Source organism: Hyperolius riggenbachi, chromosome 5, assembly GCF_040937935.1.
Source record: "Hyperolius riggenbachi isolate aHypRig1 chromosome 5, aHypRig1.pri, whole genome shotgun sequence".
In the NCBI taxonomy this organism is placed as follows: domain Eukaryota; kingdom Metazoa; phylum Chordata; class Amphibia; order Anura; family Hyperoliidae; genus Hyperolius; species Hyperolius riggenbachi.
In genome coordinates this window covers 199,407,366-199,420,778 of record NC_090650.1, presented here as the reverse complement: position 1 = coordinate 199,420,778, position 13,413 = coordinate 199,407,366, and the positions used below count along the sequence as shown (strand labels likewise).

Here is a 13,413-nt window from a genome sequence, read left to right as displayed (position 1 = left end):
GTAACCCGCCGGCGCTTCCAAACGGCCGGCGGGTTACAGCGCGAGGGGGGCGGAGCCAGTCCCCGGCAGAGGATCGCGTCACGAACGACGCGATCGCTCCGCCCATGCCCGTACAAGGACCGCCGCCAATTGTACATGCGGCGGTCCTTGCGGGATCCACTTCCCGGCCGCCATTTGCACATGCGGCGGTCGGGAAGTGGTTAAGGTGGCCACACACGATACAATAAAATGATCCGATTTTACAGCAATTCGATAAAAACTATTGAATCTCCCGAAAGAATCGAAAGCTTTTTTTCATTCGACCGAAAAATCCGATCAGATTTCCCGTTTTCTTCTATTTTTATCGATCCGGAATGCCAGATATGCTTCTTCAATCTTTCTAAAGATTGTATGGTGTGTGTAAAGGTGGCCACACACCATACAATTTTTTAAATATCTGTTCAATTTAATTTGATTGCAATCAATTTTTCTGACTGATTGTAACATTTCAAAAATATGACCAATGTACCACACACCTATGTTCAATTTTTCCCCAACTATGATAAAAATGATTGGAAACTGAGAAAATTGCTTGGGTGTGTATATTAATACATTGACAATCTAACACACACCATACAATCTTTAGAGAAATTGAAGAAAAATATTTGGCATTCCGGATAGATAAAAATCAGAAAAAACAAGAAATCCGATCGGATTTTTCAGTCGAATGAAGAAAAGCTTTCTATTTTTCCGGGAGATCCGATCGTTTTTATCGAATTGCCGTAAAATCAGATCATTTTATTGTATCATGTGTGGCCACCTTTAGATTGTCAATTTTTTAATACACACACCCTAGCAATTTTGTCAGAGTTTCCAATCATTTTTATCATAATTGGGGAAAAATTGAACATACGTGTGTGGCACATTGGTCATATTTTTGAAATGTTACAATCAGTAAGAAAAATTGATTGCAATTCTTAAATTAAACAGATATTTAAAAAATTGTGTGGTGTGTGGCCACCTTTAGGCACCACCAGGGGAGGGTTTTGTGTGAGAGTAGGGTTGGGTTAAGCTGTATTGTGGAATTACGTTACGATTTTAAATGTTAATATATTTTCGTTATCAACTCCCCTCTGTTTTAAAACCATATTTATAGTTAACCAATTTCGTTAACAATGTTTATCGTTAATGAAATTTTGTTATCCATCGGCGCCATTTCGTTATCGATCCAGGCCCTTTTTTCCTGGCGCCCTTTTTTCATGCATGCGTTCTTTTCTAACTTTTGAACCTCAAATTTGAAATACCATGATCTGTCACATCAGCCATTTTTAGTTACCCTGGCAGGCTGATTTACTAAGCCAAGGGACTGCAAGTTGAGATGCTTTGTCTTAATACAAGGGGATGTTATTGTAAGCTTGTGATGCAGTCATAATGTGCAATAAACAGCAAACATTAGATTCTCATGGCTTTCTGCCCATCAGGAGCCATGGCCATCTTCATTGAAGTGAATAAAAAGCAACACATGTATACATCATTCCATATTCATAATAGGGCATTCGGCTGCACTGAAATAAGGCATAACGTGTCATGTATTAAAAACACTGTTCACATGTTCTGTATAAAAAGTGTATTCACATAATCCACCCCCCAGCCAGCACACAGCCCAGCTACTGAATTCTAATATCTAGGGATCCATGGTGCCTCAATTTATGTATCCGGGGGCATTTTGTATTTGTCTTATAACAGAAGTGCAGCCTGCAGATAAAAGCTAAACTGCCTCTACAGCAGTATTTAATTGTAGTAAGGGCTGGTTCAGACGCGGATCAAGTGAATAATGGCAGTAATGGCAGTATTTGTATAGCGCCTTTCTCCTGTCGGACTCAAAGCGCTTGCGAGGCAGCCACTAGAGCGCACTCAGTAGGCAGTAGCAGTGTTAAGGAGACTTGCCCAAGAAACTCCTTACTGAAATAGGTGCTGGCTTACTGAACAGGCAGAGCCGAGATTTGAACCCAGGTCTCCTGTGTCAGAGGCAGAGCCCTTAACCATTACACTATCCAGCGTGTTTGTACCAGGCTTTACCGGCCTTTAGGCGAACACGGCGTTCAGGTCCCGATTTTCCCTGGCGTTCAAGGCAACCCTAGACGCTACATGTAGCGCCCTGGGGCAGTTAACTGCCACGAGTAATGTTTCACTAGCGGAACAAAAACGCCGACCGCAACCGAAAGCTATGAGAAGGCTGCTGAAAGCCCGAACACGTAGCCGCCGCAACGCTACTAAACGCGACGCCACAGAAAGCCAGGCAGACGCCCGTGTGAACCAGCCCTTAGTGTTAGGAGTTAAAAGGAAAAGGAAGGAAGTTTAGTGTTACAATAGGGTACAGAGATGGAATAAGAAGAGAGATTTGTGAAAAAGTAACAGAAGACATCCTGCACCAAAAAAAAACCCAGACAATGATAACAAATGTACGGAAGAAACTATGATGTAGTGATTGCCATAGGCACCATACTATTACCAAGTTACGCCACTGTCAAATTCTCATCTGTAGGAGCATTTTTGCCCAAAGTTCAGTTTTAACAATTTTAATGTAACCCCCATTTTTACAGGGTTAGGAAATGTGTAAAAATGAAAAGGTCTGTACTAAGTAAATTTGATGCAATCAAATACATAGGGAAAAGATATGTAGAGATACACCAGAAGATGGCAGAGCAAATGAAAAATGTATACAGGGTTCTGGCTAATGAAATTAATAGTTTAGGAATTATGTTTTTCTTTTGTGCAAATGAATTAACCGAGCTGCCTGCATGGAGCTTTTGACTCAGTCTGCTCTGTTTCTCTTGGCACTGGCTCAGTTACAGTGAAGGAGGTTCTTTTCTTCCAACTCATGCTACAGTTAGTTGCTATACATACATTTTCTTAAGAAGTAATTTTATATAAAGAAGTAAAAGAAAAAAAAACACAAAAATGAATAGCCGGACTTCACACCTATATTTTTTCTGGGGGTGGGAGATACATGCACATTTAATACATCAAACTGTCCTAAGAGCTGCTGCTCACATACCACACATACTAGAGAACAATTAGATCACAGTCAGGCTATCATAAGTCATTTTTGACAATGAGTAGAAATGATTTTCAGATGTGGTGTGCTGAGTGCAGTATAGCCATAATCCTACAGCCCTATGTATAGTTCATCTGTTTCCAATAGGCTATTTCAAAGACAGTGATACCTGACTGATACTGCATTTCATCTCTTATGCCAGAAGAAGCTTTAGCATGTTACTAAACTCACTGTAAAAAGTCTGTGAAGACCCCAGCCAGGCTTTCTGGTAATGGCTTCTTAAGTGGAGAATTCTGCCATGAGGTCTATATTATGAGAACCTGGAATTCCCAAATTGACGATTATAAAAACAATCATGCCCAGATTCAGTAAAAGTGCCATTTACAGTGCAGTGGTATAAAAAATAAATACTGTATATTCTGGTGTATAAGACTTATAATACTTTTTAACCCTTGAAAATCTTCTGAAAACTCAGGAGTCGTCTTATTTACCCTGGGTGTCAAGGATTCCGGGTGATACGCCCTATCCTGTTACCAACTCTCAGATCTCACTGCTGAGGACTGTAGTAAGTGAAGCAGCGCAGGCGCACATGTGCGAGATCTGAGTGTCAGGGTTCTTGCGAACTGTCGGGGTTATGTTGATCCCATCACTGGTATCAAGGGGCGAGCAGACCCAGGGCATGGAGTCTAAACGAGCACGGGTCTTCACCAGCACACCCTGAAAGGGATGATGGGCCGTCACCCCTAGTGGGTGGCAGACTTCTTTGCTTCCTGGGGCTCGCAGGTCACGACCCCTAGGACTACCGCACCCGTAATGGAAAGAACAGAGGGTACCTGACGGGATAACGGGAAACTGGGCGAGTGGACCATTGGGCAAGGACAGACTAGTAGGACAGGTAGGCCTAACCTTAGGGATGCCAGGAAGGAACTGGCTGACAGGGAAAAAAGCCAGGAAGGAAGTATGGTATGTATGGTTCCCAGGAGGCAACAGACAGGCAGGGGGAATCCTGGGTAAGGAGCTGACAGCTAGGATCCCAGGAGGGGTACTGGCTGACAGGGTAAGTCCCAGAGATTCTGACAGTCAGAGGTAGAGCCTGGGAAGGGAGCTGACAGACTAGGAACCCAGGAGGGAATCAACTGGCTGGAGAAAACCCTGGGATACTGCAGATGACTGAAAGTTCCTGGAGGGAATATTTATTGAAATCAAAAGTTATTTCAATCTCAAACATCTTAACAGGTCACGCTACATATTAACATAAGGCCGCTTATTTGATAGCAGCTTCACAATTTTTGCATCTATGAAACTTGTGCGTTTTGGTGAATTTGTGCTTGAATTTCTTTGCAGGATGTCGGAATAGCCTACCAGAGCTGCTGTTTCCATGTCAACTGCCGCCCACCCTCATAGATCTTTTGCTTGAGGATGCTCCAATGGTTTTCAATAGGATTGGAATCAGGGAGGATGGGGCCACTCCATGCGTTTCTCTTCTTTTAAGCAAATAGCAGCAAATGATGCAGAGGTATTCCGTCCAGCATGAGATGATGTGTTGTCATGCATGAAGATGATTTTGTCATGGTGCATGGTTCCACTTTTTGTACCATGGAAGATAGTGGTCAGAAAGAAACGTCTGAAGTCGGGCAGCTAAAAGTTATATTTAGCTGGATGCTGAACTAACAGATTATAGTGCATCCAAACATTTCTTAACAAACCAAATTAAAAGTCCTATTGCTATAATTACATTTTTCCTCCACAGAGTACATACACAGAGCATACATGAAAGGTTTCTGATTAAAGCAATGTGGTAGGGGTGTTGCTCATTATTGTGTATAATTTTATAATTACTTTCAGGAATTTCCAAGAAAAGGGATTGCCACAATAAAATGAGCAAGTGAAAAAAAGCTGAATGAAAGAATGCATCTTGGAATGTCCTTTTCATAAAGAGCAATTGGCCAGCAGAATTCAGAGGAACGCTAGAGGAAGTATCAGAAGAAACTCTATTACAAGGACTTCAGTTCAACTTGGATAACTTATGATATTAAATTCAAACTGTAATTTTTTTCATTCTTATATATCACGAGACCTATGTTCCCACAATGTAATATTAAAGTGTCACATTTTACTGCTACGAAGTTTGAAGTATTGTACACATTTTCATGAAATTATTCTTTGGCTTCTAACACTAGTGTTTTTATTTCAAAACTATGTATGCAATTTCCTACCACAGGTAATAACCCAAAAGCTGGATTTCCAACAACCCTTGAAGTTTTTATGAAATGCACTATATGCTGATGATACAAAACAGTAGCAAACTTAACACATTTTCACCAAGCAGCCCATGGGGTAATGCTGAGCCAGCAGGGGAGTTTCTGTGGTTGTTGGCCAACTAACTTTCCAGTGGTACATGCAAAGGCTATAGCAATCTTGCCAATATTCAAGAATGAGTGGTGACCTCTGATAAAGTGTTTCTAATGCAATGTCCGATTAATGTCACCTACCCATCTACCCTTTATCTCTCCTTTGTCCAGCTACCACTCAAACACACTGTGCGCCCTTCCGCTGTGGTGTATGCATCATTCCTCTGCCCTACCATCTCATTATGTCAGACTCCATGATGTTTCCACCCCTTATCTATCCCACCACCCCACTGTGAGCTCCCCATTCATCTGTCCCACCCATCCATAGTTTCTGTTACTCCTTCATCTCATCTCTACTACCCTATCGACAATGTTTACTTCACTCAATCCATTCATCTGATTTCACCTGACTTCTATGCCCCTTCAGTTGTCCTACAACCATCACATATACAGTATTGTGTGCTTACAACCCTTTGCTACAGTGCCAAAAGTCTGCTCCCCCTACCAATCCCTATGTGCTGACCTGTGTGCATATTGGCTAGTTTAAAAAAAATGTTTTAATACAAATCATAATAATAAAATAAATCTGTGTATAAGATTCAAAAAGTAATAAGTAAAGCTGGCCAAAACCCAATTTTATTTTCTTAAATTTAACTTCCATCTGCAAGTAAGAATTTTAATTGGTAAAATACAGGGATGATTTGCACACGCTATTCAATTTTGAGATTTGATCATGAAACTCCAGTGTTGCAAGACAAGACTACTAGCCACTTAGCTGCTGTAAATAGTATCACTATGAACATTCAAATACTTTATCTAAAAAAAAAACCTAAAATGTAGCATCTCGCAACATTCTTCTACATTATATAAAATATAGGCTAGTAATTAAATTGGAAAAGGTTTAAAAGTTTAAAAATGACTTACCTTCCATAGTAATACAGCCAGGAGTAAAAATATAAGAATCCCAACTAGTAAGCTGATGGCAATAATCCAACCAACAACATAACCACGTGGTTCAAGATTATGTAAGGCCTCAAAAATCACCTGGAATGAAATTGCATCCATTTAAAACACTTGAAGTAACATAAGTTAACTAAAAATAACTAATTATTGACAAACTAAATAAATAACATGGGTACTAAGAGTGACTGAAGAAAAAAAAGCAGATGTGCAAAGTGCAGTATACCTTTAAAGTCTTGGTCATCACAGGACAAACTGGAAGAGTCTACAGATGCTAAATGGATAAAGAGGAGGTCTCCATAAGGGGTCAGTGAAGGAAGCAAAAGTGAAGGAATGACTGAATGGGAAGCAGTAGATTTGGGCGCATGAGACAAGTGGACAAAAAGGGCGCCCCATTCACTTCCATTATAAATATCGTTTAATGGGCGCTGAACGGGGAAAATAAGGCGCCGGAGATTTTTAAGGATTTATAACGGCGCCCGGAGATTTTTAAGGATTTATAACTATGTTTGTGATGATTTAAGTTTACAAAATGAGCCCGTGACGAATAACGTTTATGAAGATAATAAATCACTATTTCTAAAACATTTCTAACACATTATTATCCACCCAAAAAAATAATTTACATTTTTTTTCTTTACATTTTTTATTTATTAATGTCTGTAAAACATTATTATCCACAGGGGGTTTTAGGTTTAGGCACCAACAGGGGGGTCTTAGGTTTAGGCACCAACTGGGGGGTCTTAGGTTTAGGCACCAACAGGGGGGTCTTAGGTTTAGGCACCAACAGGGGGGTCTTAGGTTTAGGCACCAACAGGGGGGTCTTAGGTTTAGGCACCAACAGGGGGGTCTTAGGTTTAGGCACCAACAGGGGGGACTTAGGTTTAGGCACCAACAGGGGGGTCTTAGGTTTAGGCACCAACAGGGGGGTCTTAGGTTTAGGCACCAACAGGGGGGTCTTAGGTTTAGGCACCAACAGGGGGGTCTTAGGTTTAGGCACCAACAGGGGGGTCTTAGGTTTAGGCACCAACAGGGGGTCTAGGGGTTAGGGATAGGTACAGGGAGGGTTTTTAATAAACGAAAATATAAGTTTCACTTTACAAACAGGGAAGATTAACGTTTTAAGAATTGCCGATCTCATACACATTATTTAGTGATTTATAAATTCTTAAAACACTATTTATAAACGAAATTCTACACAATAATTTCTATAAACGATATTTCCATTTATCGTTTATACCACGCGCCCTTTTTTCCCGACGCCCTTTTCGTACGTACGCGACTGAATGGGTTACATTCCAAAGGATAAAGGATTCAGAGGTTTTCTATTTCCAGGCATGAGAATGTGCTACACACATTGCATGCCAGCATATATAGTTACTTCAAACTGCTCTGACACACTAGTAAATGTTACTTTTCAATGTTTTGAAACATTTCCATCCATATAATCCTGACTATGTGAAAGCAGTGTATTATTTTATTGACAGTCCACAAAACTTACTGAGGATAGAAATTGAATGTTTGGATATGTATGTAAATATGATATTATAGCTTTTTAAAGTGTAGTATACCTGAAGACATTTTTTGGGAAAAAAATTAGATACTCACATTAGAATAGGGAAGCCCCTGGAGCTGCATATATTTGAAAAAGCTGCATGTTTAAAAGGGCGCAGGATAACAGAAGTCGAATATCTGTAGTTTTTCTGATATTCTACTATATTCACACAGTAAAATATCGGTAGTGTTTACCGATATTTTACAATGACCTAACCTCTTCCTACTCTCACACAGAACCCTCCCCTGGTGGTGCATAACCTAATTAGGAAAATATAAGAATCTCCTTCATCTTCAATCACCAATTTTGTCATTCTGGTTTGTGATCAGAAAAAAAGGAGCAGAAGTGATGCCACTTGCATCACAGAGAAACAGTAAAGATGTGAACCATTGAAACCACCATATCGCATTTGTCCTAAATCTAATAGTGAACACTAAAAACAACAAGATAAGTAAGCTAAATACAGTGGGATGCGAAAGTTTGGGCAACCTTGTTAATCGTCATGATTTTCCTGAATAAATCGTTGGTTGTTATGATAAAAATTGTCAGTTTAATATATGATATAGGAGACACACACAGTGATATTTGAGAAGTGAAATTAAGTTTATTGGATTTACAGAAAGTGTGCAATAAATGTTTAAACAAAATTAGGCAGGTGCATAAATTTGAGCACTGTTGTCATTTTATTAATTCCAAAACCTTTAGAACTAATTATTGGAACTCAAATTGTCTTGGTAAGCTCAGTGACCCCAGACCTACATACACAGGTGAATCCAATGATGAGAAAGAATATTTAGGGGGGTCAATAGTAAGTTTTCCTCCTCTTTTAATTTTCTCTGAGGAGTAGCAACATGGGGGTCTCAAAACAATTCTCAAATGACCTGAAGACAAAGATTGTTCACCATCATGGTTTAGGTGAAGGATACAGAAAGCGGTCTCAGAGATTTCAGCTGTCTGTTTCCACAGTTGGGAACATACTGAGGAAATGGAAGACCACAGGCTCAGCTCAATTTAAGGTTCAAAGTGGCAGACCAAGAAAAATGTTGGATAGACAAAAGCGACAAATGGTGAGAACAGTGAGAGTCAACCCACAGACCAAGGCATTCATGCAGAGGAACAAGTAAAACATTCTGTAAAAACCATCTCAGTCCCCAGACCTGAATACAATTGAAAATCTGTGGTGTGAGTTAAAGAGAGCTGTCCATGCTGGGAAGCCATCAAACCTGGATAAACTAGAGATGTTTTATAAAGAGGAATGGTCCAAAATACCTTCAACCAGAATCCAGACTCTCATTGGAACTTACAGGAAGCATTTAGCGGCTGTAATTTATGCAAAAGAAGGATCTACTAAATATTGATTTCATTTCTTTTTTGTGGTGCCCAAAGTTATGCACCTGCCTAATTTGGTTTAAACAATTATTGCACACTTTCTGTAAATCCAATAAACTTCATTTAACTTCTCAAATATCACTGTGTGTGTCTCCTCTATGATATATTTAACTGACATTTTTATTGTAATAACCAACGATTTATACAGGAAAATCATGACGATTAACAAGGTTGCCCAAAATTTCGCATTCCACTGTAAGTTACCAGTACTTCTTATAGGATGATCTTTTCTTTTTCAGTTAATATGGAGTTTCATCCCACTTTAAGTAAGTCTACTGCTTTTGTACAACAGAAGAGATGTTCAATAAGATGCAAATTCCAAAAAGCATTCAAATTTAATGGAATGGAATTGACCTAATCAAATCAAAATGAAGCAGAGTTGATTGTCCCATTCAAAGCTCTAGACAGTTTGCATTACATTTGTCTGTAGAATAGAACTATTTCCCCAAGAGATTATGCACGTTTCCTGAACTTTTTTCTCCCCACATGCTGTATGCATTATCACTGTGTAAGAGGGGTGATGCCCGGTTAACTTTAAGAGGCAGGCCTGCCCTTTAGACTCCATCCTGATGAAGCCTGGGACACATGGGGTAAAACTTGTTGGCGTTTGCCACATTATCCTGCCTGACACACCATTCGCTTGACTGAGGAACTGAGCAGCATTAGCTGCAGCTGGTGAGCCTGAGTAGTGTTGAACCTCACTGACTCCTGGCGGCAGCTTTGTGCACCATCAATGCAGAAGTGTGGAGGTGCATCAAGTCCCGTGGAGGAAAGGAGCCCCAAACTAAGCCTAGCTTGGTGTCAATCAGCAATCAATAGCTAATTGAAGATCGAGAGACCGGAAGAACATGGCGGATCTGCCAGCAGTGTGAGCGGAGATGGGTAGAGGTGCTTCAGTTATGAGTACAATATGCACACAGGATTGACGACTGAATGCATCCATTATTGGAATGTAGATAATTGTTAATATCAACTAACCCCCGCTCCTGGATCCTGGCTGTCTTGCCTCAACATTTTCACTCTCCGTATTTCCGTGGATAATTTGTGGGCTATTATTAGCTTCCTTTGCCAATTGCCTGTGAAATATTCTGGCTACGCTTAGGAGGGGTACCCCAATGTGTCTTGTGAGAGGTGTATATGGGTGTAGTAGCATGTTTGAATTAATCAACAGCGCTGCTGCTATTTAATCACCTTGCGCTGTTTTATACCAGTCCTTTTTGTAAGTACCAATACATTGAATTTTGGACACTATTACCTGGCTGCACAATGTAGTTACTGAAGATGATATAGACGATATTGAGCCAGGTACACTGACTATTTTGACAGTGAAAAGAATTGATGCTTAACACCCTCTCAAACAATCTACGAAATACTGGAGGCTGTGCACGTCAAAGACAAGCAGCCCTGGGCTTATCAAGGCTAGTCCCAATGCCCTGCAATAATGGAGAGTCAATAAAATGGAGAATGGAGAAGTAGTATCCAAATAGAGCGGCCGGATGTGACATCACTCCTTCTGCGCTCCATACAGCATTCCAAGGGCCGCCCCCTGATGAAGGCATTAGCTGAAATCCGGATTGGGAATTGTATTTTATGTGTTATTAAACAAGAATATTTCTAGTAAGTGCTTATGTGTATAGCGCAGTTTGTCAACTGTGGACGCAGTCTGCACTATTTTTCTTTTTATCCTCTCGCTCCGTGTCCAGGAAGCTTTAGCCGACGGCCCTTGGAACGTTGTGTGGAGTGCAGAAGGAGTGACATCACATCCGGCCGCTGTATTTGGATCCTACTAGCGGGAGTGATGTCATCTTATGTGCGTGGCTCCCCACGCTGGAACAGACTCATCTATGCTTACCACTGTACATTCCTGCTAGCTGTGAGTCATTATTTGCACATCGCTACACATCTGTACATCACAGCAGCAGGTACTGTGACTGTTTTATCGCTATTGCTGTGCTTTTATGTGACCACGCAGTAATTATTTACCGCTGGGCTTCTCCATTTCATTGCCTCTCAAACAATCCCTTTCCCCTTTACCTTTATATAGAATTATTCATATCGCAGAGACCATCTCTATTCATAAGTTATATTAATCCTTATGTCATGATATCCAGTCTCAGGACATATTTATTTCCTTCTAAATAATGCAAACTGCCTGGCTGTCCTGCTGGTGTCTCTGCCTCTATACTTTAAGCCATAGACCCTGAACAAGCATGCAGATCAAATGTTTGACTAGATTTGTTTCTTTTTGCTTATTTCAGGTGTGTGATTCAGACACTACTGATGCATGAAAGATCAGTAGGATGCCAGGCAACTGATATTGTTTAAAAGGAAATGAATATTGCAGACTTCATATTCCTCTCACTTCAGTTGTACTTTAAGTATACCTCATACCTCTATAACTCATGTCTTATTATACAACAGTCCTCTCTATGCTTCCTCCCTCCCTTTGCTACAGTTCTGTATCTTATTACATTGCAGTGTTTTCAGAAACTCGCACACTTCTCCCCACCACTAAGCATGTCCTCCTACATATATGCAAATGCATGAGGGTTGAGGAGGTGAAATATGACAAATGTAATCTATGATGAGATATGGATGGAAGCCAGACAGCTTGCTATATTCTCTAATGCACATGACAAAATGAAAAGTGAAAGTGCATTGGTTTCTAGGACACGTTTCTTTCTCTTGCACCAGTTATTGTAACCAGAAACTCGGTTCAAGATCCCTTAAGGAAAAACATTTAGAATCGTATTTTCTAAAGAGGCCACAAATAAGGCATTGATCTTGCTTCATGTTTCATTTTAGAGCTTATATCTTGATTCTTGTTAACATTTTTCCTCTAGTGAAAACATTTTACCTGGCAAGAGTCAAAAGCAAAAGCAAAATAATGATTAGTTGATACAAATATTTGGGGGTATTTTCAGATGTGCATTGCTTTTTGAACTTAAATTAAAATACGATCCCTCAGTGCACGGGATGAAACAATAAACCTCACATTTCCTATATATTGTAGATTTGATTTTTGAGCAGAATGAAAACTCAATTCAGTGTAAAGTAGCTAGTTTGTGCGCCCCTTCAGTCTACCTGCAGCCAAAGGCAGGGAGGATTATGCCAAACAAAGTGTCAGGGGAAAACTTATAATAATGTTGACCTTTTCTTACAATAACATCTCTTACTTTCATTGCTGAGGGGGTGGTAAGCAGAATGAAACCATTACAAAAATGTAACTGCTCAATTCCCTTGCCAAGTGAAAGAGCCATTCCATAGCCACATTTGTTCTTGTGGTTGCTTTCAATAACCACTATTAATACATAGTACTGCAGGAGGACTGGAAAGGAAACTGCAATATTAACTCTGTTTTATCAGCTTAAATCTATTTTATAAGTATTAATTTCATTTTATGTTTAAAGGGATATTACACTAACAGACATTCGTCTTTCTCTACACTCATATTTCACACTGTTATCATTATTTATTTAGTATATAGCACCAACATCTTCCGCAGCGATGTACAGAGTATACTGTCTTGTCACTGTCCCTCAGAGGGGCTCACACTCTAATAGCTACCAAGGCCTGTAAAAACGAATGTTTTCAATTCTCCTTGTGAAATATATTATTGATGGCAATATAAACACATATAAAACCAAGTAAGACCTGTTATATTTATGTTATTACCTCATTAACGAACTCTGGTATTCCCATGTCAATATTTTATATCCTTCCTCATACAAAGCTACTAAAGTACAAGCATCAATATTATCCCAGCTTGACTACTGCAACATCCTACTATGGCTCCTCTCCAGTCCATACTGAACTATGCTGCCCATCTCATCCACCTCTCTTCCAACTCCTTCAGTGCTGCTTCTCTTTACCAATGCCTCTATCGGCTGCCGATTACCCAGAGAATCCACATCAATTCAAATTCTTGCATGTTCTTACGAGTTTTACCTCTTCTTTGAAACTCTCTTTCACAATTTCTCCACCATGCTCTGAGCCTTCAAGCCCTACCAAAATGCCCCTCTTCAATCTTTCATAGCCCCATTGTAAATGCATATCCACACCTGCACCAGCTGCCAAGAAAACTTGCTGCCTCATCGGCTAGATCTCTTGTCACCTTACCT

At 40.1% G+C, this 13,413-nt stretch overlaps 1 protein-coding gene across 1 annotated transcript in view; it reads right to left on the bottom strand.

Moving 5' to 3' along the window:
* ITGA9 (integrin subunit alpha 9) overlaps nucleotides 1–13,413 on the bottom strand; it is a 565,489-nt gene that overhangs the window by 10,645 nt on the left and 541,431 nt on the right. The window contains exon 27 of the mRNA XM_068236571.1: nucleotides 6,313–6,432. Within this exon, the coding sequence (XP_068092672.1) occupies nucleotides 6,313–6,432 (120 nt within the window). The remainder of the gene's footprint in view (nucleotides 1–6,312; nucleotides 6,433–13,413) is intronic.